Below are 27,828 nucleotides of genomic sequence, written 5' to 3'. Positions count from 1 at the left end.
CTTAATTTTGAATAAATATAAATGTGACAAATACATTTTCATGTTTTAGCAGACAGTTCTCATCAGATTGGTTGCAATTTGAATTAAAAGTAAGTCAGATAAATTATTGTTAATTGTGACTGAATTTAAATCGCAAAGATTTACACTTGCATCATTATATTTTAGTATACCTGATGCTGCATTATTTCTGCAATTGCAAAATTATAATCGCATTTTCAACATCAATGCAGAATCGTAATTTTGAAACAATTAATGTACGTAGTAGTTACAGTAATCTGTTTTGCTATAAGTTCAAACCTTCCATTTAGAATTTAACATTTGAGAGAGCTTTTATTTTAAGTCTACGTAATTTCTAAACCAAAATGAGACGAAATTGTCAATGCAACATGCTTTTGTCTTAAAGAGGTAGAGCTAGGAGAAGGAAAATAACTCTTGAAATCAGTGTTATCTTTGTATCATACTCAATTTCACCAAAGCCTTTCGTGCTTTACTTTGAAACAGAATAAAATCAGACCGAGTTACTTTGACGCTTACTTGAGGATGATGTCAAATGCTGAATACAGACGTTTCAATGATTTGTAAGAATTATGTCCCTTACCTCCCTTAGGTCTGTTTCCTTAATTGCGGAGTTGTCTTTGAGTATGCCCAATATAAACTTCAATTAGGGATAAACATGTACTTGTCTTTTACCCTAAGCCTTATATACCTGGTCTGCAAAATATGTCACACTTGCTCATCGACTATTCCGAAGTTAAGACAAAGGATTTGTTTGTTTAGAAAGGTGCAACGGATATCCCATTGTTGACAACTTCGATGTTACGTATACCATATGCGATCACATGGTCAGATGCAGATATAAATGAATAAATAAGATACACTTAATCTCACTAGTAAAATACCAATATGGGGTAAATTTGCCATTATATGTTATATTGGGTAAGAAATATCGGGATGAGAAAGTTGATTTCCTATGAGGAGTGTACATCTTGAATAAGACAGAACGGGGAAATCGATTAATAAAATATTTATTCGAAAATTATGTTTAACTTAATTTAGCACCATACCTTAAATGTTTGAGAATTAGAATACAAAACATTTGATTCGATAATGCAGTGTGTAAGAATAAGATCAATTGTTTTAGAAATTAGATTAGCAATGAGAGTGATGATCATACCATTTATTCTTTAACGACATGCAGCTTTGCAACGGTTATATTTGTCTTTTGAAAAAGTGCATTAACTCTTTGCTGTGTTTATTAACACCATATTCCTTCTTGAATTATAGGTTGAGTTAACCATGGCTGTTTTTTACATAATGATAGTATCGTCATTAACCATGACAACCACCATAAGTAGCTCCATCTACAAACAATCAAAGGAAGTAACCACCAAAGATAGAATAAACACGGTTATAGCATCATCATTCAAACATGAAGCAGGAGTTCAAGCATTAAATCAGTTTGAAAATATGTCTATTGATGACCTGCGCCAAAACCTATTAGATATGGCAGGTCGTATAATCGATGCTGATAGAAGGAAGAAGTTGGAAGATGAATTGGGAAAACTGTCTGACGACGATCTGTTACACCGAAGGGAACAAATGAGAAAGGTACGAGATACCGTCTTACAAAGGAAGTCTAAACACTCCCCTGATGATATTAGGAATGCTCATAATGGCGCTTATAAGAATGTTTTGAAAAGCATCGAGTTAAAAAAGGGTAGGTTTTAGTCACATGTATCGAATAAATTCTTATTAAGTGAGGAAATCACGCCGTACTTTTACGAGTACCTAACAAATCTGACACAAGATTACTAAGATGGATTTGTAGTAATACTTTGCAATTCATAAATATTGATGTATTACCAGAAGGTCTGAGAAGGTAGTCCCAGCAAAAAGATACGAAATATCTAACACCTCGCATATATTAGTGTTCACATTAGCATATGATAACTAAAGCAGATGTAATGTAGACGGATACAACAAGATCCAGTGACGCTGCATGCCAAATAACTCATTTGCATATTTGCGCAACTTCTGTTTTATTCAAATTATTATTAAACGCCAGTTTGGACGTAATTTTCACTGTAGTTATACTATTTTCTGACGACAATCCTTTGCACCAAGAAGGGTTAATTAAAAAGCCGTTAATATTTTATTTACTGAGAAATGATCGCATTTGAATGACGTTTGCATTCAAAATGATTCTTTACGGTTTAAAATATGCATTGAAGACCGTCTACACCGAACCTCTTTTGGACTTCAATATTGGTTCGTTCGATTAAAGGAGAGGTTTACGAGGTTTTTAGTCTATTTAAACTTTAAAATGTTAAATGCTATGGTTTAAGCAGGTTTTCGAATTGTCATGGTAGGTATTGTACAGGATTCATTGTATTACAATGATTTTTTTTTTCTTTTTTCAGATGAACTTTAATTTCGATGATTACTCGTAAACAGGCATAACGATTTCCATAAATTGTACTCAAAATTCTGTTTTTTTTTCTCAAAGACATGGAATATTGCGAAATAACTCTATTTGTATACTTTTAAAAAGCGTAACAAGATATTGTGTAATGAAACCAGTTACTACTTTTGTACGTGATATTTTTTTTTTCGTTTTACAACAGAATTGAAGAGATATTCATTTTATAAATGTGTTTAAATGTTGTTGTTTCTGTATAAAGAATTGGTATTCTAATATCTTTATTTTCATCTTTATCTACATGTATGTATCACATGAAATAATTCGAGACAAAATACAAATTTTACTCAACATTTAATCAATGTCCTTTTCGAACTTGAGTTGTCTTTCTTACTATTCCCATAATATTTTTTCACATGGACGAAAGATCTGCAATCGTATTAATCCGATTAATCATTGCATTAAGGTTTTGTCCATCATTAAAGACTGTGTGGTGACCAGTAGAATTTCAATTGTTCGTTTCTTGACCTTTGGTAGACGACAGTCTTATTTGCAAACACACCTAATCTCCAATTTCAATGCATGAATTTGTGTGCATTGTTATGACCTGCAGTCTGAGATATTAAATTGTTTCAAAATGTGCAATCAAACTATAGTCTTATCTTATGATGTGACGAAAGTTATCCAATATCTTATTTGAACTATAATTCATTTTGAATTGTAACAAAGCCTTCTAATTGGTTGTTTTTGTTTTTGTTTTTGTTTTTTTGTTTTTTTGTTTTTTTTTTGTTTTTGTTTTGGTAAACCCAGATCATTCCATATGTTCTGTGGCGTTACAAACGTCAAGTAGTCTGTCGTCTTACATATGAATGAACAAATATTAAGTTTATTTTGACAAAAATAGTTCAATGTAAGAACTGTACACAGGCAAATATTTTTCACGTGAAATTTATGTCAATCGAGCTTCACATGAAATTCATGTGAAATTCACATGAAATTAACATGATTTTCATGTGAAATTCACTTAACATGAATTTCACGTGAAGGCTTCATTCACCCGCATATCGCGTGAACTCTGTCGCTTAGTTTATTAGCTCAATTCAGGTGAAAATCATGTGAAATGATTTTGCCTGTGTAATTCTTTAGGAATTGAACTTTAAGCGATGTGTCTAAATTTTGAATGTTTCCAAGTTTTAACGACACCGAAATGAAGTCATTCCGTATCTGATCAAGCATTTGAAACTTTTGACAATGAACCAACGCAAACCTAGTTTAAGTTTATCAATTAAATATAATTTTGTAAACAACGGGAACAGTCAACAAATGTATAAAACAGTAATGAAGGGAACCAAGATTCTACCGGAAATCAAAAGACTGTAATTCAGTGACAAGGATCACACATGGAAAACAGACATACACAATACAGAACATAAATTAACCACAAAATAACCAAAGTAAATGAGAAACTCGGACTCCACTAAAAACTGGGAGCATAGACCAGATGCACCGATAGGGTAAGTGTCTTCTGCATTTCTAGAAACACCCGACGAGTCGTTCATAAAAACAGAATATATACATTTATTGGCGTTTGAGTTATGTTGTTACTTTCTTCTGACTGCCTTTCTTTGCACCTAAAATAGAAATCATCAAAAGTAATCGTTTCCAAATAATGATGTTAATATAAGCAATTATTTTGACCTTTTAACAAAATTTTTTATAACACCTACACTGTATTAAATGAAGATCGCGTGAGCATTGCCACAGATTTCATGCTTTTATCCTTACTACTACAATATGCAAATTCATATATTCTGTCCCTTGGGGAATTAAACGGTGTTGGTTTCATGATGTTCTTGATATGATTTGTGAATTAGACCTGAAGGTCATATACATTTACAGCGTAACTCTGTAATACAACACTGCATGTTTAGATTCAATTTGGCTATTTCTTCTGAGAGTAGTTTTAATATACATATTTTGTTTTCTTTCGTTTGAATTCAGTAAGATTGAAATTCGTATTTTTAGAAAGCTTTATCCTATATGTAATGCAAGGCGAATGAAACCTGCCTATGTGAATAGCAACCATTGGGTCACTAGCACCGCTGCTAATGCTAATGTGTGCTCTTCCATCGCCGCCAACATGAATTTCTGTACCGGTACATCTTGAGCCATCATAGCTACCAGATATGACGTCACAATAGGTTCCTTGAGGTAATCCTGTTTGCAAATTCGCACTGAGGCTTGATGCATCATCATTAATTGCGATGAAACCTTTATTTCCTCTGGAAAAGGCGATTTGATAATTGCCGTTGTCCCACCAGTTTGTCATGCTAGTTCCCATGACAACGTTACGGAAAGCAACCATGTTGTATATCTCACGCCATCTATGTTCGCAAACCTTAAATAAATGAACTCTGTCAAGACAAACTACTAACATTTTATCGTTCATTTTGTTGTACACTAAGCATGAAAATACAGGCAATGTTGTTATTGTTGTTGCTTAGTAACCATTTATGGTGTAAAGAAGTCTTAGGATGAGAAGTAAGGAAAACTCAATCGGTTCGGGCATTTTTATTAGACGTAGGGAATATTTAATATTAATTGTGATAATCAGGTACATGTAATATGATTAACAAAATATATTGAATGTATGTGCTAATTCATTGGGGATTGGGAATACTTGCATTACTTGTAAGGGGTTGTTCGCTTTTCTTTTGGAAAGCGTTTTAAAATTACGTTTACTTATAAAATGATAGTAAACCTACCAAAACAAAAACATAAAAAAAAGTTGAAGTGGTAAACAATATAACTTTTGATATTGGTAATATAATTATAAGACTAGAAAAATATTAGCAATGCTCAGTGTTTTGAAAATGTGACACCCCAACCCCCCTTTACCCACCCCCTATTTGAATTTATTTGGATCACAATGTATAAAACAGGCGGTGCACAGTCATGAGAATTTAATATTAAGATTCTGTGAAATTTATTAAATTTTATTCAGTGGTATAGGAGGCAAAAATATTGGTACATCCCTGGCAAAGATACTCTGTGTAAATTGGAAGTAAATACATATAACATTTAAGTGTAAGTATTTTTTTAAGAATTAGGCAAAATCAGAAAAATTAGAAGCATGCATGCCAAAAATTTACCGATCTGACAATAAAATGTCATTCAAGGATGCTTTCTCTATTAGAGAAGACCATTATTTGATCTCTGCATTATTGGATTTGCTCAGATATTTTTCAACAGAATCTTAGAAAAATGAGGTTTTTGACACAGTTATCTGCCCTTGAAATGTTCATTATAAGTGCATTTCAATGAAAGTGTAACACAATGGTCCAGCATAACGTGAAAAACCACTGTTTTCTTTCATTCTGACTATGCAAATAATCATATTACACTATCAAAATTATTCCATATTACTACTGCCCAGATGTATTTCTTACAAGCACTGACGCTTCAGAGCTGTTAATTTACATTCGGACAAACCAGACATTTGCAAATGAGTTTATATAAAGATAATAAGTGCTACACCATTATATGTTTACAATTAAAAAATATGATTTTTCGAATGAAGTTGAATTTGTAGCTGTGTTATGATATCTACTTACCCAACCATTACCACAACTCATGTCAGAGCCCCAGTTAACTCCCTTAATCGACATATCACCATTGTGGGGTGGTCCATCATCAGAACTAAAATTAACACATTACATGACAATAACAGTTTCCGCTCTTAGTACAATGTATATATTCATAATAAACGTTTTAACGTACCCGCTAACGAGACTTCTTTATATTAAAAAAATATCGTTAACAATTCACAGGCTTTAACATCATAAACGTATCATAAATGGCGTCATAAGTTATCATTTAAGCAATTTTCCAATCTTATTAAACTGGAAGTTTTACGCGTGTATTGTTAATCTCGAAATATTGGCTAAAACTCTCATTAATGTACATGCAAATTCTAAACGTTTATTTTATGCAATAAATTTGCATGGTTTAAACTTAGTAGATGTCTTTGTAAGAATCATGCAAAATCTGAAATATGTGATACACCACAACAAAAGGCTACATATTTTTATTTTAGTAATTAAGTTGTTTTATGGGTCTGTATTGTGAAATGTGTAATTATTCATTAAAATCTGTCTGTTCTTAGGAGATAATCAACATTGAAAATCCAATAGATTCTATTGTACATGAGTGCCATTTACAGAGTTATCTCCCTTAATTTTGAAATATACAGTGCATTCTATACAACATGGGTTATATGAAAAACCACATGTCACTTTCTGTTTGCTTTGACATTTAAACAAAATATCAAAAATAAAAATATGTAGGCTTTCCGACCATGAATCACATTTTGCATGATTCTTAGCTAGACTGCTACTTAAAAGTAGCACATGTTTTATCAGTTGTCTCTACAAAGACAGCTCACTGTCGGTTCTAGAAATTCAGAAAAGGGGGCACTGACTGGCATACAAATAAAAAGACCTCTCGGTGTTACCAGTGATTTTCTTTTAATATGAACCAATATGTTTGAGCATACACACGGGATCCCACACTTCATCAACCCTTTAACCCGATAGTGGACATGATTGAAATATGTCATTCAGACACTATTTCCGGTAAATCAGTCCAATAAATGCCTGTTATTTTCATTCACAGCTTGGTGGCCTATGTCCCTGGAGGGGTAAATGGTCTCAGTAAGTACATTATGCAAGTAATTTTCAATTACACATTAGTTTTGGCAGAAATGTGGTAGCGACGATTAACTTATGACAGAACCTCAAAACCCTATACTGGAAAAGTACATACCTTTTGATGTACAGCCGTCCTTTAAGGGTGTAGACTTAGGGTAAAGGACACAACTCGTACAGCGTTTGTGTTTAGCATTTTACATCAATTTCATGTAAGCATCAAAGTCACTTGGACTGATTTTATCCTGTTTCAAATGAAAGCCTGATAGGCTTTGGTGAATTTGAATGTGGCAAAAACATTTCACCGATTCAAGAATTATGTCCCTAACCCTAGGTCTACCCCCTTAAACAAACAATAATCCCTGTTGTAATTTATGTTACTTACCTACCAAAACTAAAACTACTCATAACACGGGTAAAACCATATGGATGAGCCAGCATGAAAGCTGTGGCCATCTTGTATCTTCTTGCGTCATCGTGGGTTAGAACACCACCTGCCGAAAAGACGTTGATTACATGTAAAAAGCGCGTGTGATGTTTAATTCCTTCCATTCAATACCCGTTTAAACTTCATAAGCACTTCTTTTTTGACTGTAACTATATTGATCCGATGATATGACCTCAGTTATCCTGCTTGTGAAAAATTATGGCTGGCGGACAACTTAAACTCTCCCTGATTGCGAGGAAAATAGGATAACGAAGAAAAAATGAGACCTTCTGCCTAATATTTTTGTTGCGTAAATGCCCTCACATCCAAAAGCCCTGGCTCCATTCAATATTTAACACGTGTTCGCCAATGTGTACTTAAGTACCAGTCCACATTAAATTCAGACACTGTCAGCGGTAAATTTATTGGTGGTGAAGAAAATTCTTTAAAAAAAAAAACAAACGAGGTTTTTTTTCTGTCTACACATAATATACTTTCATATACATGTAGCGGTAATCACTTTTTTTATTCAGATCTGCACTTTTAAACTAACCAAATGAATCCAAATCAAGAACAAAAACTCTTGTAAAGTGCCAGTTTCATGTACCGTTTTTATATATATTTTTATATCAAAAGTGCAACAACCAAATGAAAAACTAAGACTGATTTTATGTATGTGACAGTAACTGTTTTTTTTATAAAGAAATACTTATAAAATTGAATTAAGGGGTTGGGGTTAACATGTATTAATCACATACGTCTGAGTTTCAGAGAGACTTCAACTTTAAGTTATTTAAATGGCTTCAACTCACCTCCACCTCCATGGCCACGTTGGTTGTCATGGTTATCAATAAATACAACAACATCATTTGAGCCAGGCATTCCCCATGCTGCTCCCCAATTCTTCAAGTATTTAGCTGGATTTTGTCTTCGGAATACCTGTGCTAGTTTAATACCAAATATAAAATTAGTGACACGTGCAAAGCCTGTGTATTCGCCTGCGCTGATTGCTTCACCGCCCATATCGATGACCTCTTGGAAAATAAATGGCGGTGGGGACCCTGGGAAGTATTTCCCATTCAGACCATGAAGTTTGCCGTAAATTGCCTGCAAGTCTCCCGGCCACATGTGCTTAGCAGCATCTACTCGGAACCCGCCAACTCCAATATCAATCAAGTGGTTCATGTATGCCGCGATTTTGTCTCGAACGTAGTTTTTACCCAATTTCAAATCAGTCAGTGAAACCAGTCTACAGTTGCGTACTTCTTCTTTGTTTCCATAGTTATGAATATTCAAATCACCCGAATGACATTCAGAATTTCCGTTAAAGTCCCACGATGAAAAGGGTACGCCTGGGTAACTAAGAGCTCCACCGTCCCAATGAGACCCCCCCGTTCCTGTCCCTTGACCACCAGCTCCTGTCATGTGATTAATTACTGTATCGACATAAATTCTAAAATAAAAATATGAATTATCTTTTTGATTGAAATGTAGTACTCTGCTTTCAAAATAGGTCGTTTTTTTTATCATTTTATCCGGATGAATCTCGTCACCATAAAATTGCTTGGGTCGTTAAGAGCATTATTCTTGACTTGATATTTCTATCGGTTCAAAATCATCTTTTTTTTCATGTACATGTAGGAATACAAAAACCCTTGAGAGACCATCTGTGTGAGTCGTAAAAAAAATTAAAATCGAAATTACTTACAAAAAACAAGTTTTGCATTCTTGGCCGGTGATTAAAAATGCACGTGACGTTCTAACCTTTGGGCTGTGATTAAATTTCTGCGAGGGTTTTTCAGCCATTTTACAATTACTAGTTTTCTACATATTTCAAGGGAGATACAAATTCTCCTCCAATGCTCTCGCGGGGATTACAAGATTTCTTCACTCTCGATAGTTAAATTTTAGATTTAACTATCTCGAGTGGAGAAATCTTTAAATCTGGATCAAGAGTGAAGACAGCTAATTAAGGCAGTGTTAGGTTTACCGCTACACTTACGATAATGAGCATACATGCATTTACATGTAGGTAATAAGGTTTCGCAAAGCGCATAAAAGAATACGTTTACACGAGTAGTTCTTTTCATTTATTTACAAATCAATAATAATCAACTTTTTCTCACCTGACATTTGCATTGTTACATTTTTGAACCATGTCTGTAAACTGGGCCTCGTTTCCACTCCTGGTAACCAGTTTATAACTGACAGGCTGGTAACGTTCCCACCATGGTCTATTAGGTGTGGTTACAACGCGATTCTCGTTTGGTGGTGAGACCTGGCGGGGACAAAATCGGACAAAGATAGAAATTATGTTCTATACTCTAACTTGCACGTGAACTTTTAGTATTGATCTGCACACCCTAGAAACCGTGTCAACCATGGATCTGAACACTAAAGTTACCATAAGGTCTTTGTATGATTATAACAGCATTACCGAACTCACGTATTTTAATCACAAATCGGAGGGGACATAAACATGAATTGGCAAAGGCAAATAAAAAAAAAAGAAAAATAGCCCTTATGTTCCCTACTGCTTTGAACCAGATGCTTGGCTAGCCAAACTTCTCGCTTCATTAGGAGCCATAAGAGTTTCGGCGTACGGTTTGTGTTAGATTAAATTACAGGTGTAGTGAAAAATTTTATCATTTTTCCGTTGTTTCGGAATAATCTGCAATATTGCATTGCTATCGACAAGAAAACATTTTAAGGGTTTCCTATATCCTTAATTAATAAGTCAGACGACTAGATTGCGTTTTTAAAAATCCATACTCTTATCGAGTCGGTATAAAAGCTCTACAGAGCTATTGTTCTTTTTTTTTGTAATGTGGAACAAACCAAAATAATCATTATGTTATGTTCTGCTGTTCAACCATGAGCTGTAAACCCTGTTATATTATAATGAAATAAGGATGTAGTGTCTTTAATTTTCTGCTCTGGAGTATCTGGCCTGGTTTTCATTTAAAATCTCGACTTGGGATCTTCTGTAAAGTCCTCAACTCAAATTTGGTCCAATCAGAACGCTTGACTTAAATTTAAAGATTTGAGTAAAACACAAGGAGTTGAGGAAAACCGAGCCCTGGCCCGGGTTTCTCAAAAAAATTCACATTGAGGATTTCCAAAAATATTTCCTTGACTAAAATGTCAACCAATCAGATTACTTGAAATATTATTTTTGAAGAAAAACTCAAGGATTTGAGGAAAATCTCAAATTGAGATTTTTTATGATTGTTTGTTTGTTTGTTTGGGGTTTAACGTCCGAGCAGCAATATTTCAGCTATATTCAGACGATGAACATGAAATTGATGATAAAATGAACATGAAATGATGATCAAATGAAAAAGGGATGGGACACAAGGACAATGGGGTCGACAAATTTTGATTGCCACTGGAAATAGGGAGAGGTGGGTAAGGTCGGGCAATTTAGCCTCCTATGGCGGAACCCTATGGTTCCTACTCCGGGAGAATACCACAGTAGGGTTCTTTAACGTGCGAGGAACGTGGTATCTTTCCCAACACGGTGCACCACTATGGTTTGCGGTCAGGTTTTCCGTATTATAGCCTGACAACCCCAGCATGTAACACGTCAGGGGTACCCCATTCCACCACCTGGGGCACACATCCCAGTTGCTCTGTGGGCAAAGCGCCCTAGCCCCCGGCTAGGGTTCTGAGCACTATTTAGTCGCCTTTTACGACAAGCTTAGCGCAGATGCAGGCCTATTCCTTTAACACCCGGACCTGCACGGGGCGAGATTTTTTATGAAACTGGGCCCAGAACACTCAAGTAAAACATATGGTATAGGGACCTTTCGTAGTAACACAAGAAGTATGAACATTCGCACTGACGTTAACGACACAGTAACTGAACGGTCCAAGGATAGTTTTGCACTAACCAGAAAACCAAAATGACCGTATGGTCCGAACAAAAAACATTCGTACCCACTTTAGCAACACTTTTAAAATGTGGTTTGCGGAATAGTGTAAACTACAAAATCTGAACACCACAATAACATATGGTTCTAAGCGACTTTCGCACTGACAAGAGTACATAGTATACATGTGGTCCAAGGACATTTTCGCACTGACTAGAACACCAGAGTAAACGTTTGGTCCACTAAACTAATTGGGCTAACCTGAACACCACAGTAGCCGTATGGACCAAGGAATCTTTCACACTCAGCAGCAATGTCACTCCATTTCCACTCAAACAAATGAACAATAGTGTTTCTACCTGGAGCACATGTTGGGTTGCTGTATCTTCCGGCAAACACTGTAAATATAATGTCAAATAAGTGGTTAACAGAGTATTCAGAGTTTGGTTGTATCAATATGTTTCGAAACGAGGAAAGCGTAACCGGAGCGACAATAAATCGGTTTTTTTTTGCAATCGAAACAGAGGTATGGTAGGCAAACCGGAAACACATGATTTATTTTGGCCATAGTGTGGCACATTTATATGCTAGTACCATCAAACACTGGCATTCACAAAGTAAAAACCATGCATGCTCCATTGAGTGCTCGAAAGATAATAACTTGTATACGAGTTTCCTGAGACAGAAATGTGCACCTACTGCTACATGTGTCATCATATTGAACACAATTTTATATGGAAATCGCTACCACATATGTGTTAGTAATTGTACTCATTACGTTTTCTATAAAGTCGGATTTGGAGGAGTCGCAGAGTCAACTATGTCGCTCGCATTAATTCACAAAAATACATTCACATATACATGTATCTGTGGCTTAAGTCAGTCTATTCGACATACATGGATATGCACGTACATGTACATCTAGGCATATAATATGACTTGTTTAACCGCCTGTCTCTGTCAAAAGAGTTAGATCGTTATTCTACGAGAAGTACGATCAATTTGTATGATTTAGCGGTATGTTTCGTAAAATACTATAGCTAATTAATGCAAAATTTGTCATGCGTAAATGATGTGAATTTCGGTATTTCAAAGCTTATACGCCTCTACCACAGCTATTACTAGACCCCAAACTCTAAGTGCATGCAATTTGTAAACCGGAAAATGGGAACAACTTCGGGAATGGTAAAGAATATTGCCCATGCACTTTATTGTATTTTTAGCATCCTATATTATTTTATCTAATTCTTGGCCGTTAAAAATTGCCAAGCGCTAGTCGTGTTAAAAGTCAAGTAGTATGCATCTAGAGTAAAAACTTCGTTATTTATACTTTCAGAATTTAAAAGAAAACACAATACTTTTTTTTCAATTTACAATGACCTCTGTCTAAACCGAACACCTCTGGTACCATATGATCAGTTCACCAAGGTTTAAAGTACTGTTTAATTGATTTGAAGGAAACTTGATAAGTGTCTGGTTTAGGCAAGTTCTCGGATAATACAAGGTTCAATTAAGTCTGATGTATGTTTTGATAAAGGGGATAATAGTTTCCATTAAATTCTTTATCCATGGATCATACAATGTTACAGTACATGTGTTTTTTCTTCTTTCACTTGACATGACTTTTAATTGTGGCACTTGTGTCTTATTTAAAGGACGAATTGCTTGCCTATCAAGATCACCTAATTTTAGTAGGGTTAAAGTTTGCACTTTTTAGCCCCATGTACAATGTATGTTATGTGTGGTGACGTCTGTGTTTCTTACCTTACTTTTTCCCGTCAGTCTTGCCGTCTGTGTTTATATACATTGATTTCGCTGTAAGTCTGATTATGTGATATATTTACACCCCTCGTTTGTCTACCACGGACTTGAATTTCTTATGAGCAACTCGGGGGGTGTTTCTAGAAAAGCAGAGGACGCTTACCCTACCGGTGCACCTGGTCTTTGCTCCCAGTTTTTAGTGGAATCCGAGTTGCTCATTTGCTTTTGTAACTTTGTATGTATGATTTTAGTTACTTTATGTTCTTTGTTGTGTATGTCTGTTTCCATGTCTGGTCTTTGGTCCTGGAATGCATTCTTTTGATTACTGCTATAACCTTGGTTCCATTGATTACTCTTACATGTACTTGCCACATCAACAAGCAATTTTTACTGTTTATGAGTAATATATCCTTCCAGTAAACTAAATTTATGTCAACAGTTTCTTTTTATACAACATTACATGTATATCCTTGAAACATAGTGACCTCTTGCTCGGCATAATTATCTTTGTGTTACTTAATATACAATTTTTTTTCGAAAATATTTCATGACAGATCGGATATATAATATCATGTGTAAATGTGGGTGGACTTGGGTTTGTATAATACGCGTAACTATCCGCTTCTGACACAACTGGTTGTATATGAGCAATTGAACACAAAATAAACAGAGTTCATGCTGCATAAATGTATATGTGTAATTATCACACTTTTACTAATGGTTTAATACTCTCTGAATCTCAGATCATGGGAAGCTATTAATTATTGTACTATTACACATCTTTGATGATTTTGACTGTGATAGTTTTGAGGCTCACAGGGTGTTTTGGTTGAAAGTCGTATCCAGTTCAGATTTTCATGGTGCAAGAGAAACTAAAAGGAGTACATATACCACATTTGTATATAATGTTAGCTTATTCAAAACGACACAAAGCATTTGTTTTATATTTTGGCGCCATTTGAAGTACGTGATTGCCAGATATTGCAAAATACGTCTCTTGTGGTCTAATGATGTCGCGGAATTAGGCTATATAATACGTATTGCCAAAATATCCGCTTCGTTGTAATAACATCAAATTGCTTGTAACATATTGAAATATACATGTATTGATTCAGGAAAAAGAATGATTTGCACATTCAACATGGCATTAGTTCATTGTAACGTCGTCAAAATGGTACGTGATTTTATAAAATCTGCTGAGAACTGTGAATTTTGTTGTTTTTTTTTGGACATACAATTGTATTTACATCAAGAGAACATTATGTCCACACCTAAAAACAACTCTATATTTCCACATATGATGAACTATGTAATAACGAATGTATTCCCTAAATATGAAGTTGGTTCTTGAGTGTGAACACTGTTTCCTTGCCAAAAATATGAAAAGAAAATAACCAAAAAGTACAAAATGCACAGAATATCAGAAATTTGGTTCTTTTTTCCTTTTAATGCAAGAGTTATCAGCAGTACATGTCTTCTTAATTATTTGTTATGGATTCAAGTCTCCAAATGTCAACACTTTATGATGAATTACAATTGTGTTTTAATTAAATAAAAGTGTGTATCTTCCCTTATGTAAATCCAAATGTCATGAAGGTCAAAATTTACACGCATTTGAGTGCTGTAAATTTTATAATGTCATGAACAAGGTACAAGTACAATATATCATGGCACAAAATGTGCCTAATTATATCGATATAAGGAAAACTTGTCTTTACTATAAGGTATAAAATCCCTTACCTGTAGAAAAAACACTTATGAGGAGACAGAAAATGATCATGTCGGCTCGATGACAAGTGTACAAATATATGGCTCAAAACGTAGATGGTGTGTTGGTCGTAGACTGTCCCCTTTCGCTTATCAGTGTTCCTTATTTTTGACATGGAAATGAGAGTGCAATGTTTTGTCTTTGTTATACTGAAATACACTGTATATAGAGTTGTCGTATCACTCTATACTGTACTATCTACTTGCACATGTTAGATCTGGTCCAATTTTGTATAGTGAAACCTGACTTGACCAAACCCCTACATACTTCGATTTGTTCAATTTAGACGGAAGTTCGGAACACCCAGGTTCAAATTACATTGAAACAGATATTAATTGGCTTCAAAAAGTGAATAATCTTGACAGGTTTTTCGTTTATACAGGGTTCGGTTCAGACAGGCGTCAAACGATACATGTACACAATGTACGTTAGATCTGGTCCAGTTTAATTTGTATACGACAAGCATAAATAATATTGTACATGTACGTACAATCTTCCACGTAAGCATAATACAATAGGAAACTGTCTAAATGCGCCTCCTTACCTATAATTCTACACTTTCTGTATATAGATAAACTCATTGCAATGCTTAAATACAACTGCTGCTGCTTAATAATCGATCATTGTTTTTTGTGTTATTTTTTGTTTGTTTGTTCGTTTGTTTGTTTGTTTTTGTTTTGTTTTTTTGTTTTCGTTTTTGTTTTGTTTTTGTTTTGCTTTGTTTTGTTTTGTTTTGTTTTGTTTTGTTTTGTTTCTTTTTGTATTTTTATTTATTTTTTTTTTTTTTTTGTGTTTTTCTTTACGTAAAGATATCTTAAGATTAATAAGCCAATCCAGACTCTAAAAAAATATGAACCTCCTATGTTTATAGAATCTAATATACATGTAAAGCCGTCATACTGTGAAAGTATTTTAATTCGTGAATACCAATTTTCTTGGATCAGGGAATAATCCCAAGTTCGTGTGTTCTTGAATTCGTGGTTCCAAAATTTTCAGTTGTACACATCAATAAGAATCCGTTATTCATTGGGAACTAAATTTCTTGGTTAGGCCTTCCCACGAAAACCTTGAAAATTGGTACCCCATGAACAAAAGTACTTTCACAGTATATGTTTTTACTTATACATTCTAACAATTTGTTTTATTTTGTAGGATTAAACAGTTTTGACCATATATTTAACTTTTATGCAAAAATTTACCACTTCCAAATACTAGTACAAGACGTTAAATGGACTGGGTCACCTTACTATTTAACAATATCACGGGGCAGAATTATCATTTTTCAGTACATCTCTCTCTAAGAATCTGGCAAAATATGTATAAGATGCTGCACATGAAAACAAAAAACAAAAAAAACACGCAGATATTCCATTGAATTATCTAAATATTTATACTCATAATCTCTAGAAAAGAAAAAAACACAACAATGTGTTTGTAAACTCTGCCTTTTTTCAGATATAAATTGGTCAAATTAAGTCGAAATGCACTATGGAAAAATGGCAGGAAATTTTTCCAACGTTTTTTTTTTCTTTAAATAAAATAAACAGTATAATAGGCTCTTACGTGAGTCTCTATTGTAGATCTGAGAGTTATTCTTTATTCCACAAGTGTGAGAAATTCCGTCTTTTGACGAGTGGAGCGGAACAAGTCAGACGACAAAGAATTTCTCACACGAAATTACATCCAAAAGCTTTGGAATTACAATGAAGGTCAATGGGTAGTTTGCATCAAATATGTTTCCTATTACTGGGCGCCCATGAACAGTAATCACCCCAGTATATATATATATATATATATATATATATATATATATATTAACTGATTCTTAAATGTTTGTTTACATGTGATTTGAATATAATAACATACATTGTCATACAAGGATGTGGATCTGCGTACATGTACAGAGAGTTTTAAGATTAATTTATTCATTGACCATATTTACTGGACTAGTTTTATTGTATGTGTTGCGATTGGCTAATTTACCCATGACAGGCATGGTCGCGTGCACCTGTCTGTCATGAAAAATACAACAAAAACGGAAAAAAATACCTACGTCATAGATGCTTCAGGATGAGTTTGCTTTCTAGATCTATTAAATAATATTTGAGACAAAAGTAAAAGTTCCAACATGTTGGCTTATTTATATTTTTTTGCGAATTAAGTAGCACTCTAGCTAAGAATCATGCAAAATGTGATTCATGGGTAAAAAGCTTACATATTTTTTTTTTTCGATATATTATTTGAATTGATATAGTAAACAGAAATGAACATTTAATTTTTCATATAACTCGTGTTCGTAGGAGTTATAGAATGCACTATATATTTCAAAATTAAGGAGATCACTGTAAAAGACATTCAAATACAATAGAAATCTATTGGATTTTCAATATTGATTATCTCCTAAGCGCAGACAGATTGGAATGAATAATTACACATTTCATAGTACAAACCCATAAAACGACTGAATTACAAAAATAAAAATATGTAGCCTTTTATGGGGGTGTACACTGTATCACATTTTTCAGATTTTGCATGATTCTTACAAAGACAGCTTCTTAAAACTTGAGTCTATTCTTTTTGTTTTGTTATACAATAACATGTGTTTTTCACTTTAATCTATAATTTTTAGTTTATTAGCCCCATATTGTTGTGCGGATTTTACTATGTGTATTAACACTAAGTTTTCAAAGCCTTAATTCCTATCCCATTCAGAACAATGTACATGTACTTGTAGAGTCAAGGGAAGATGCAGATTATATTTCAAAAGAGGTCGGATTGTTCCATATAATAAATAAAGAACAAGTTGGAGCCAATTTTTTCTCTTCAAAATTTACATTTTTTCCAATAAAGAGGGGGAAAACTCTAGAATCCCGTTCCATGGATCTGACACTGATTCATTCTTTCTCAAGATTGCATGTGCGTATTATACGTATGTACATTGAAACTGACTACACTGTATGCACACTGTATGATTATACGTACATGTACTTTGTAATTTTTGGAACTACAAAAATACTTGTGTACTATAAAAATACCTCTAAGCCTATTATCTGCTGTTTGGAAGAAATTTAAATAACAAGTACAACAGACCATTAGCACATTTGTACCAATTTGTTTAGAATCCAGACACTGCCAACGGTAGAGGTGATGCATGATGTAGAAAACCACCGGACAAAATCCATAAGCTTCTTCAATGCTTCTTCAATCCAAAGATACCATATTTTCATTAATCCTTTCTTTTTCGAAGATAACTACGCAAACTCAAATAAAAATCGATATCTCAGTCAAAGTGCAAATTTCATGTAAATTCTGTATATCAACAACCGAACTGGTTACGTGCATGTGGTTTTAACTGTTTTTGGTTGAAGTTGGTAGGTTTTTGAAGTGCATGAATCATCCCCACTCCATTTTTTATCAAATCTTGTCGAATATGATCAGTAAAATGTGTATGACCAGCTAATGAACTCCCTCGAGCTGGTATTTGACTTAAGGTCGTGTGTAAATGAAAGCACAATTAGGTTTTTAACTCTTTCTAGCAATTTTGAAAATAGAATATACGTAGCTATAATAATAAAATAAGAACAGGAAGCTTGAGGGAAATCACCTATTAAGAGCTGTCATTGTAATCATGGTTACATTTGTTTAGCATGAATTATTTCGTAGCTAGTGGTAACATGTAACCAAATTATGTACCTATAGTTATGTGACTTTGGTAAATAAATTGTGTGTGTGTGTGTGTGTGTGTGTGTGTGTGTGTGTGTGTGTGTATCCAAGGCTCTTAGCCAAAAACTGTCAATGAGATTCAAGAGGGAACATTGTACATATATATAATTATCTATGTATGTAGGAATATAGGAGTTCTTTGCAAAACCGTCCTGACATTAATCGATCTTACATGTAAGCACACGTTTAGGAATGTTTAACGCCTTCCCTACGGAGAGGTTTTGTCATAAATCCGTTGACCCCTTCCCCAACACGCTATAGGACTGTATGACCCTTCCCATTTTAATGGTTTACTGTAATAACTGTAGACCAATATAATTGCATATGTAGTAGGGTGTAATCAAGGGAACAAAGATTCTAGCGGAAATCAAAAGAATGCAATGCGGGATAGAGAATACGGTGGGGGGGGGGGGCAACTATAGCATGGGTACACAAGCAACTCGGACTCCGTCAAAAACTGGGAGCATGACCACGTGATGATCTTGTAGGTAAGCATCCTCTGCTTTTCTAGAAACACCCGCTTCTAAAAATTATCCATGTTCGTGTATGTTACATGTTTCTTTACTTGGTGAACCTCACGATTAGTTTGTCACGCTTAAAATCTATCTACAATGTATAGGCATAGATTTAGAAAAATGTATATATACGGTGTTTCAAACTCATGAGTAGGGTACAAATGTACGACGGAAAAACATGTACTTTTGCAGATTTGTTCATATAATGTTACACCTACTGCCTGATTCTTACAGAGACTGACACTAAATTAGTAGTGAGCATGCAGTCATGTAACCAAAAGGCTCCCAGGGGTCTGAGTCACTCACTTCGTTAATTTTTTTGCCTTTCAAGGGCAACAACTCTAACAAGGCGTTGTCCGTCAAGAAGACTTTGGAAGGACTTATCATAATGATCATTTTCATCAACTGAAAGTCATTCTATCTATTATAGTTTTCAAGATATTGGCTGAAAACTGCAAAAATGTATTTGTTTGCCTTTCAAGGGCAATAGCTCTTACATGGAGTGATCTGACAACTTTGATCCCTGGAGTCTTTTGTAGGTCTTATCATATGAGCATTTCGGCAATTGAAAGTTTTAATCCTACTTATCATAGTTTTCAAAATATCGGCTGAAAACTGATAAATTATAATTTTTTCACGTCTCAAGGGAAATAACTCTATACGGAGTCGTCTGACAACTTTGTTTCCCGGAGCCTTCTGTAGGCCTTATAATAAAGATCATTTCAGCAATGATATTGGCTAAACCTAACAGTTTTGGAGATATATGCAAAAAAAACTACTGTCATTGAATTCTGTAGAGTAGTTTCTGAAGTGAACATTTTTGAAAGTAATAACATCAAAAACAGCAAAAAAAATACTTTAGGAAACAATCACCTTAAGTTTCATCTAAATCCTTTCAGTAGTTTCTGAGAAGATGTTTGAAGACGACGACAGACGACGACGGACGCCACGTGATGGCAATACAAAATGTAGCTCATATGGCCTATTGCCAGGTGAGCTAAAAAGTCGGAACGATGGTTAGGAATCCAACCATTTCCTTTCGCTAATACATAGGGGATATATTCGTTAGTTTAAAGCTTTACATACCTGCCACATTCAGTGCTAAATTTCCTGGAGTTCCCGTATGCAAATTAGTTTAATGTACCAGAGTTCTCCTTGCTAATGCCTTATGAACTTTTCACATCCTGTACATGTTTTGCAGAGCCTATAATCTAGTAAATTTGGAAGCAATGGGTCTGTGAAGGGAATTGCATCCGCATCTCTAATAACTGCTTTCTGATTTACTATCAAATGCAGGTGTATCACTCCACTAGGTTATTGGTTCTGCTTTGCAGGTTTTTAAAGAAATATTACAATGCAAGAAAACTAAACTGTACACACTATGAATTTGCAAAGTTCTTTCTTGTGTATTTTACTAAGGGAACTGTCATTCGATTTCAGTGGGGGAAAGGGGTTATATAAAGGCAGGATTTAATTTTCCAAGAAATAAAAAGCCAGGACAGGCCATAAGAAAAAATAAAAAAAAGCAGGACCTAAATGTATTGTTGCCCTGATATTTTTTTGTTTATATACAAAAAAGATTTTCGGCACCTAGGGCCAAAAGAAAACAAAAGGCAGGATATGTCAAAAAGTATAAAGTTTGTTTTGAATCGACAATGGATCGCTCAGAAAATTATTTTAAAGCTCCTGATAATGCAACCTTGCTCAAATCAAGGTAGTTCTCTCCCTTTTTTCAATGTATTTCAATGCTTTTTATGTATTATTTTTTCTTTTATCGTTGCGGTTAATCAAATACCATCATTTAACTTTGAGAAATGATGCATATGAGATATGAAATCCGTGAAAATTTTTGAAAACATAATTTGCCATGTGTCACCCACTGCCCGGTTTTTTATTAATAGACCTTAGAATAAATATTAATCAAATAAAATAATTTATTTGGTGCTTTTGTGTGAAAGATGATAAATAATACACGTACCGAGATCAACATTATCAAATACATGTAACAGTAGAAATTTTTTCGGAATTAATTATATCAGAACTGGCGCTTTACCGCTAATCGAAGCCCAATTACTGTAATCTTATTTTTGTGGCTGCTATTTTCCACAGTTTTTGTCTGATAAGCATATTCGCAGGTATCAATAATCGAGGTTCGGGTTAAATAGTGTGAAAAAATCCATATCGCGGGTACTATTTTTGCGCTTTCCTATTGACTACAAATATTACGAAAATTAGAACACCGCGAAAGTAAACACGTTTACAATGATTTATTCATTAAGAACGGCTCAATGGCAGGTCCAGATACATATATTTCAAAAAAGGGGTTCGGTGTCTGACTTAAAGTGGGGACGGCGCTCCAGTAATTTCTGTCCAATTAACATTTAAAACAGTGATGTAACCAGGGATTTTTAAAAGGATGGGGGTTCCAGCTAAGTTCTGGAAAAGGTCCTGAAATACGTAACAATATCTACCTTAGGACTTCAATCCATAATCAATAAATAAATCTATCAAAATTACTTCAAAGCTCGAGCATAGCTAATTCAACAATAATTTAGATTACAACTGGGACTTGATAAACTTTAATATGCTATCCTTCACTGTAACGTGCATAAAAAGGATTACATTTCTTATGTGTCTTCTCAATCCAAAATATCGACCATAAAAATTTTGCGATACACTGAAACAAAAGCGGAAACAGAGATAAGAAACTATTAGATTGAATTAGTCACCAGCAGTATAGCACCGAGCGGAATATTAATTCTAGAAGGTAGCGAAAAAGCAGATAATTAAGTTGAGGAAAAAGATATATTAAAAACTATTCAACCAGCACAACTATAATTTAGTATCGGATTTGATGACTTTCGGGCAGATTTTTCCGCGAATCCGACATTTTTTTTTTTGGTATCGATCGAAAAGAGTGACTGAGTAATATGGCCACAGTGGCTGATTTTTCTAAAAAAAAAAAAAGTAACGGTAGTGTAAAAAAAGTGGCCTAATTATTTGGTTCCGATTGTTTAAATCAAAATTAAAACATCTAAAAAAAATGCTTTAGACTCCCTTATTTATTCATTTAGCTTGTAGGTACATTTTGTAATGCCAATATGGTATACCTCGCTTAGGTTATGGCAATGATAAGAAACAACATTGAGACTACTTCGTACATCTTCTGCGCAAATTTACTCAACTTGTGATACGCAGTAAACCAGGAAGCAGTTTAGAATAGGTCTGAGTAGGACACAAGCTCCAGAACAACGTCTAACGCTGCAGCCAACCCTCTCATAATTTTCAAGAATCTTAAGAAGTCTGGAAAATTTAATGATTTCATCCGATTGTCAAACGACGTTTTATTTCGGTAATGTCGGAGAATTTCAGTTAGTAAGAGAGGAAACGAACGACTACTGCTGCGTGGAGCTTGCGTAGGACACTGATTTTACAAACAAACAAATGTACTTCGTATTAAAACGAACTTTGTTTCTGTATGTGCAAGCGACAATTTGACGAAATAGTGGGTCATGTATTATTATTATAATAATCTCTACTATTAATTTTCAATAAGAAAATCAAAGTACATAACAAGTCATGTTTATATGAAGCAGTTACTGTAACAGTATAATACAAATATGCGTGAATGTGTGGTTGTTTTGTTTTGTTTTTGTTTTTGTTTTTTTTTAACTACTTTAAATCTCATCTAAATAATGGATCATTGAATCGATGTTATTGCTGGTAGACAAAGGTCCCAAAAGTTAAGCACCATACCAGAAGTCAGCCTTGTCTGATCCGAATGATACTATTGATTACTTACCGAAATGCAGATAAGATCACTTCTAACCTTTCATGGGAATGGCTTGAAGAGCCGTCCCTAATACAGTTCTAAACGTATCATTGAACAGTTCTAGAGCCAGGTCTTCTGATAGTTCTGCTACTAGAGATTTTTCTCCTGACAGTTCTAGCAGTACACCGGCTCTAGGAGAGTAATTCCACTAGTCGAGCCGGCTCTATTGCTAGAACTGTCAGAAGAGTGGGCTATAGAACTGTACTAAATCTGTCATAGAATTGTTCTTCTGACAGTTCTAGGAAGGTTTTTGAGAGATCAGAATTGATCTTGTCTGTATGTAGTATAACAAAAGCCATAAACAGTCTGTACAATTTATTTTCTTTTTAAATCTTCTTGTGTATTTGGTTCAGATGCTGCCAATGAGAGGTTTCCCCTTAAAGAATGTTTACAGCATACTAATATCTGCGGCCTTAAATATTATTGGTACTTTTATAGTCGACTTTGTAAAATTGTTCAAAATGTACGATTTTTATAAGATCTGTATTTTATCGTAAACTTAAATAATTTGGAATTTAAATACATACTTAATTTTATGTTCCTAATTTAAGGTAGAAATAGTCTAAGAATTTCGAAAAAAAAATCCATCATCCGCCAGAATCTATTTTCAGGAAATGAGTTCCCGTCCGATTAATTACAAATTAGCAACTTTGAGATACACTAACACCAGATATATAATATAAACTTAGCTAAAAGCATCAAAGACCGTCCCTGTTTTAATTTCCTGCATGTAGACTATATAATGGTCTTTGCGTCATTCATTACAAATCATAAATGAAACATTGTAATTAGCGACAATCATAATAAAGCGAGGCTTAGAGAAGACACGGGCTTTGTTTTACAGTACTTTATCATTGATGATGCTGATGCTGTTTTCAGCCTTTGTTCTGTACAAACTGTTAAAGAAATGGTAATTCATTCTTTTCCCATTCTAGCGTGATGTTCGTGGCAATTTCGGAAACAAAAGAATGTGATAAAATGTCTCGAATGGGTATCCTTTCGACTAATTTCCGTTTAATACAGGACTTTGAAGGTATTCGTATTCATATGAATGGTATCTTTGTTGAGAGTTCGATATGTTCGAAATTTGCCAACTAATGATCTTGGTGTTATCGAAGGTTACCTATCTCCCAACCTTTGACAAACAACGTACATATTTAATTAGTGGGTGGATTAATATTTACTCTATTGGAAACAGGAATTTTATTCATTTCATGAAAAAAAAATTCTGTACTTCTCAGTTAATGTGAATGACATAATTTACGTGATCGACGTTATTCGGTTGAAAACCCTTTCACACAGCTGACCTGATGGAACGTCAATTATATTTACAGAACAACTAGGAAGCCAAAATCTCTATTAGGTGCCTATCGTACACGATTGTGTATTACATATATAGAATCGTCAAGAAAGTCTAATCCACCTACGAGCTCAGCAAGAAATCTTTCTACATGATGTTCTAAGTGGATTGAGCATTTATAAACATTACAATCAACCATAGAAGTGGAAATAAATTTGCATGTATTGTTGCACATGTCTGTGCATGAACAAATAATGCGTTGTCATCGCAGTAATTCTTGTCTGAGTATCATATATATTTCTAGAATTGATTTCTGTAATTTCACCAAAGTATTGGTAGTTATCACAAGAGTAATTGGTGATAATTGTCACAAATAATAGTATATGAATTGACAGTATAGGAGATCAGACTACCGCCCACCATCCACGGTTGAAGTATGGAGCAATAAATTTCTAATCTGTTAATTCCTGGAAAGTTATATATCAGGACCTGTCTTCTAGTATTAAATTTATTGAGAAAAGGTGGGAAAAAGATTTTATTCTAAATAACTGTATTGGCTAAGAATGGCAAATCCTATACCCTACATGTATGTTGCCTATATGGTATTAGGAATAACATCTTGTTCGGCGAACGGAACACTGATTTGGATCATCCTCCGAAACCGAAATTTTATAACTACGTCCAACGTCATAATTGTCAGTTTAGCAGCGAGTGATTTTGCCCTCGGATTTATAGTCTCGCCTATGGAGATGATGCATGACCTTCTGCCAAATTTTGACATTGTCGGTTACGGCTGTCTTGCGCACCAAGTTATTATGATATTTATTCCGCTCGTGTCGATTGTTCACCTCTTACTCGTAGCTGTTGAAAGATTTATCATGATCGTCTTTCCACTCCATTACCATTCTATTGCAACAACATCAAGAATTGCTTTACTTCTTGTAGCAGGTTGGTGTTTCCCTCTGAGTTTGTGCATTTTACCATTTGCTGGTGTGCACCAAAACATGGTTCGGGTTAACGGAACTAGTGGGACCTGTTCAACTCTTGATATGCTGCCTTGTCGGTATTTATTCTCAATTATAGGAATAATTGGAATCATCTGTGTGATCATGGCAATCTTATACACGCTCATCATGAAGATAGCTTACCGCCATGCTCAACAAATGCGACGATTTACACTACCGAATCCGAAATCCAGATTCTCAAAGGCAACGGAATTAAAAGCACTGAGTGTCCTTGTTATAACCGTGCTATACTTTATATTTTCCTGGACTCCATTTACAATTAACGTCGTTGACGAATGCGTTACCATGAAACCGACGCCGTACTACACACCAGCCGTTTTCATCGCTTATTTTAATTCAACGGTTAATCCCATAATTTACGGCATTGGAAATCGAGAACTGCGCAAATCGTTCCTAGCTTCATGTTGTCGAAGGAAACCTACTGTGGCTCCAGATAATACTCTTTTCACTACCGTCTCGGCTGTTGGTAAGATGGCTGCTACTAGTATAAATGATGTGACAGCATGCTGATGCCATCTTTGCATATACAAGTACTGCAGCTTGTGATATAGTCGGGTAGTAGAGGCATCTTTTAACAAAATAACGTATTCCGTCCAGTAACAAGTATATGTGGTGAAGTTACGGTACGATTTGGAGATTTTGCTCATTTCTTAAAGTTTCCATAGGGCTTTTTATGGTCTCAGTATCGTATTAATTTTCCCATAGACTCCTATAGTGAAGTGCATATTTTTAGGATTTAAAAAAAAAATATGTAAATTGATTCATTAAAACTTTCACTTATGTAGCATTTCTAAGGACATGCGAAAAAATAATTTCCCGCAAAGAAAATAGGGTGAATCCACGAAGATCGGACAGAAAAGTAGTCTTGAACTATGAATAACCATGTTCCCTACTTTCACTTTCGTTTTGCACTCACCAAACCAACCTTTTCAGTGGAATATTTTTATGTTATTATGTTAGATTTTCTTCTTAAAAAGTTCTTCATCTTACAATGTGATGTTTGTTCTATTTTATAAGTCATTGTTCATATCTTTTGGGTAGCTTACCCATTTCAAAATTTCCAAGATCCACCCCTGCGACAGTTCAGTAGACCAACACATAAAAAATGCAAATATATATATATATATATATTATGTTTTTTGAATCTTTTTTTATAATTAGTGAAAGCCAGATCCTTGTAGCCGTTATTGTAATTGATAACCACTGTGATACTAATACATATATTGTACATGTATTAAAACACTTTCTTGGAATTTAACTTCGATTCAATCAAAATAAATTTATATGAATTCTATGACACTTCCGTCCACATTCATCGGTTATCTATAAAATACAATTGTATTACTTTGCCTGTGTTCGTAATTAACATTCGTACATGTACATGTATGTAGGGGATGCTTTTTAAAGCAAACAAAACAAAAAAGAGAAAATTTTAAAACAATTATGCTATTATGGGTGAAAATTTACTCGAAATCAAATTCTCCTCATGACTTGTCACCTTGTGATCATAGATCACGATGCCATTTAAATAACGTGCATTGAAAGAAAATCGTTTTTAATCGACATATTGTTTAGTGTTTAGTAGTTTAATTACGGTAACCATTTAGGGATTTGCTATTTTTGATATATAATCAGACTTTTAAGATCAGAACAATGAAGACTGGTGCTAATACAATCAAGTTTATCTTCACAAAACCCCTTTGAAATGGTTCGGGAAATCAGGTTAAAATACAAACTGAAAACAAGGGACTTGAAAAAGTATCTGGTTTAGACAGGGTTTCAGATTTTTTACATGGTTCGGTTTAGACAGGTTTATGTGGATTTTTACAGGATTCGGTTTAGACGGGTTTTGGGGGATTTTTACAGGGTTCGGTTTAGACGGGTTTCTCCGTTCATCAATAATTTTTATTCATTTAGCATGCGGTGATATTAACTCATCAAGCCAAAGATTTTTATCGATTTTAAGGACCAGACGTATGGTTTATATGTACACCGAGTTCAAATTATAAACAACTAGTGTATGTAAATTAAACGGATGTCAGATCATAGTTGCTTAACACATTAGCAAGACTAAGTTATTAATGTTTTGTTCAAATAAATTTCTTTTTCGTTTCAAAAGTATTCTGTTCTATTTTATGCGCGGTGATTACATTTCCTCGAGAGGATTCCCGCCATTTACATTTAAATAGATTTATACTAATTTCATATAAGAAAACGGATTATTTCTTCCATCGACATGGTCAAAAGCCGAGCTTAAATTGAAGATGTAAGGATTTTAAAAGTACTATATGTCAGAGGCTGATCCAGGGGTACAGTATTTGGCATCCCTCCTTCTATTTTTTTGTTTTCAAAATTTGTCATTTGCAGGTGTAAAATTGACAAGCAATGGTAAATTATGTCCTAGCATCCACCTTTTTCTTGGGAACCCCGGCTGGCACCCCTTCTTTTCAAAGTGTCTGGATCCGCCCCGTACCGTGGAT

The 27,828-nt window shown here is 34.5% G+C and overlaps 3 protein-coding genes across 3 annotated transcripts; 2 read left to right on the top strand and 1 right to left on the bottom strand.

The window, feature by feature from the left end:
- Window positions 1–29: 29 nt before the first annotated feature.
- Window positions 30–2,431, top strand: LOC148598348 (uncharacterized). Its single transcript, XM_088562171.1, has 3 exons — window positions 30–89; window positions 1,285–1,717; window positions 2,421–2,431. Exons 2-3 carry the CDS (start codon window positions 1,297–1,299, stop codon window positions 2,429–2,431), a joined length of 432 nt encoding a protein of 143 aa, XP_088418297.1. The 5' UTR covers window positions 30–89; window positions 1,285–1,296.
- Window positions 2,432–3,973: 1,542 nt separating this feature from the next.
- LOC148598347 (alpha-amylase-like) lies at window positions 3,974–15,084 on the bottom strand. Its single transcript, XM_088561246.1, has 8 exons — window positions 14,926–15,084; window positions 11,686–11,822; window positions 9,679–9,830; window positions 8,365–9,005; window positions 7,511–7,619; window positions 6,034–6,118; window positions 4,487–4,817; window positions 3,974–4,050 (listed from the first exon to the last, which is right to left on the bottom strand). Exons 1-8 carry the CDS (start codon window positions 14,963–14,965, stop codon window positions 4,013–4,015), a joined length of 1,533 nt encoding a protein of 510 aa, XP_088417372.1. The 5' UTR covers window positions 14,966–15,084; the 3' UTR covers window positions 3,974–4,012.
- Window positions 15,085–25,138: 10,054 nt separating this feature from the next.
- Window positions 25,139–25,858, top strand: LOC148598346 (adenosine receptor A2b-like). The gene has a single exon (XM_088562167.1). It carries the CDS (start codon window positions 25,139–25,141, stop codon window positions 25,856–25,858), a length of 720 nt encoding a protein of 239 aa, XP_088418293.1.
- The last annotated feature ends 1,970 nt before the right edge of the window (window positions 25,859–27,828 follow it).

This window comes from Perna viridis, chromosome 14 (genome assembly GCF_037379345.1).
Source record: "Perna viridis isolate PV_CMFRI_1.1 ecotype Kerala chromosome 14, ASM3737934v1, whole genome shotgun sequence".
Lineage (NCBI taxonomy): Eukaryota > Metazoa > Mollusca > Bivalvia > Mytilida > Mytilidae > Perna > Perna viridis.
This window is presented reverse-complemented; position numbering and strand designations above follow the sequence as displayed.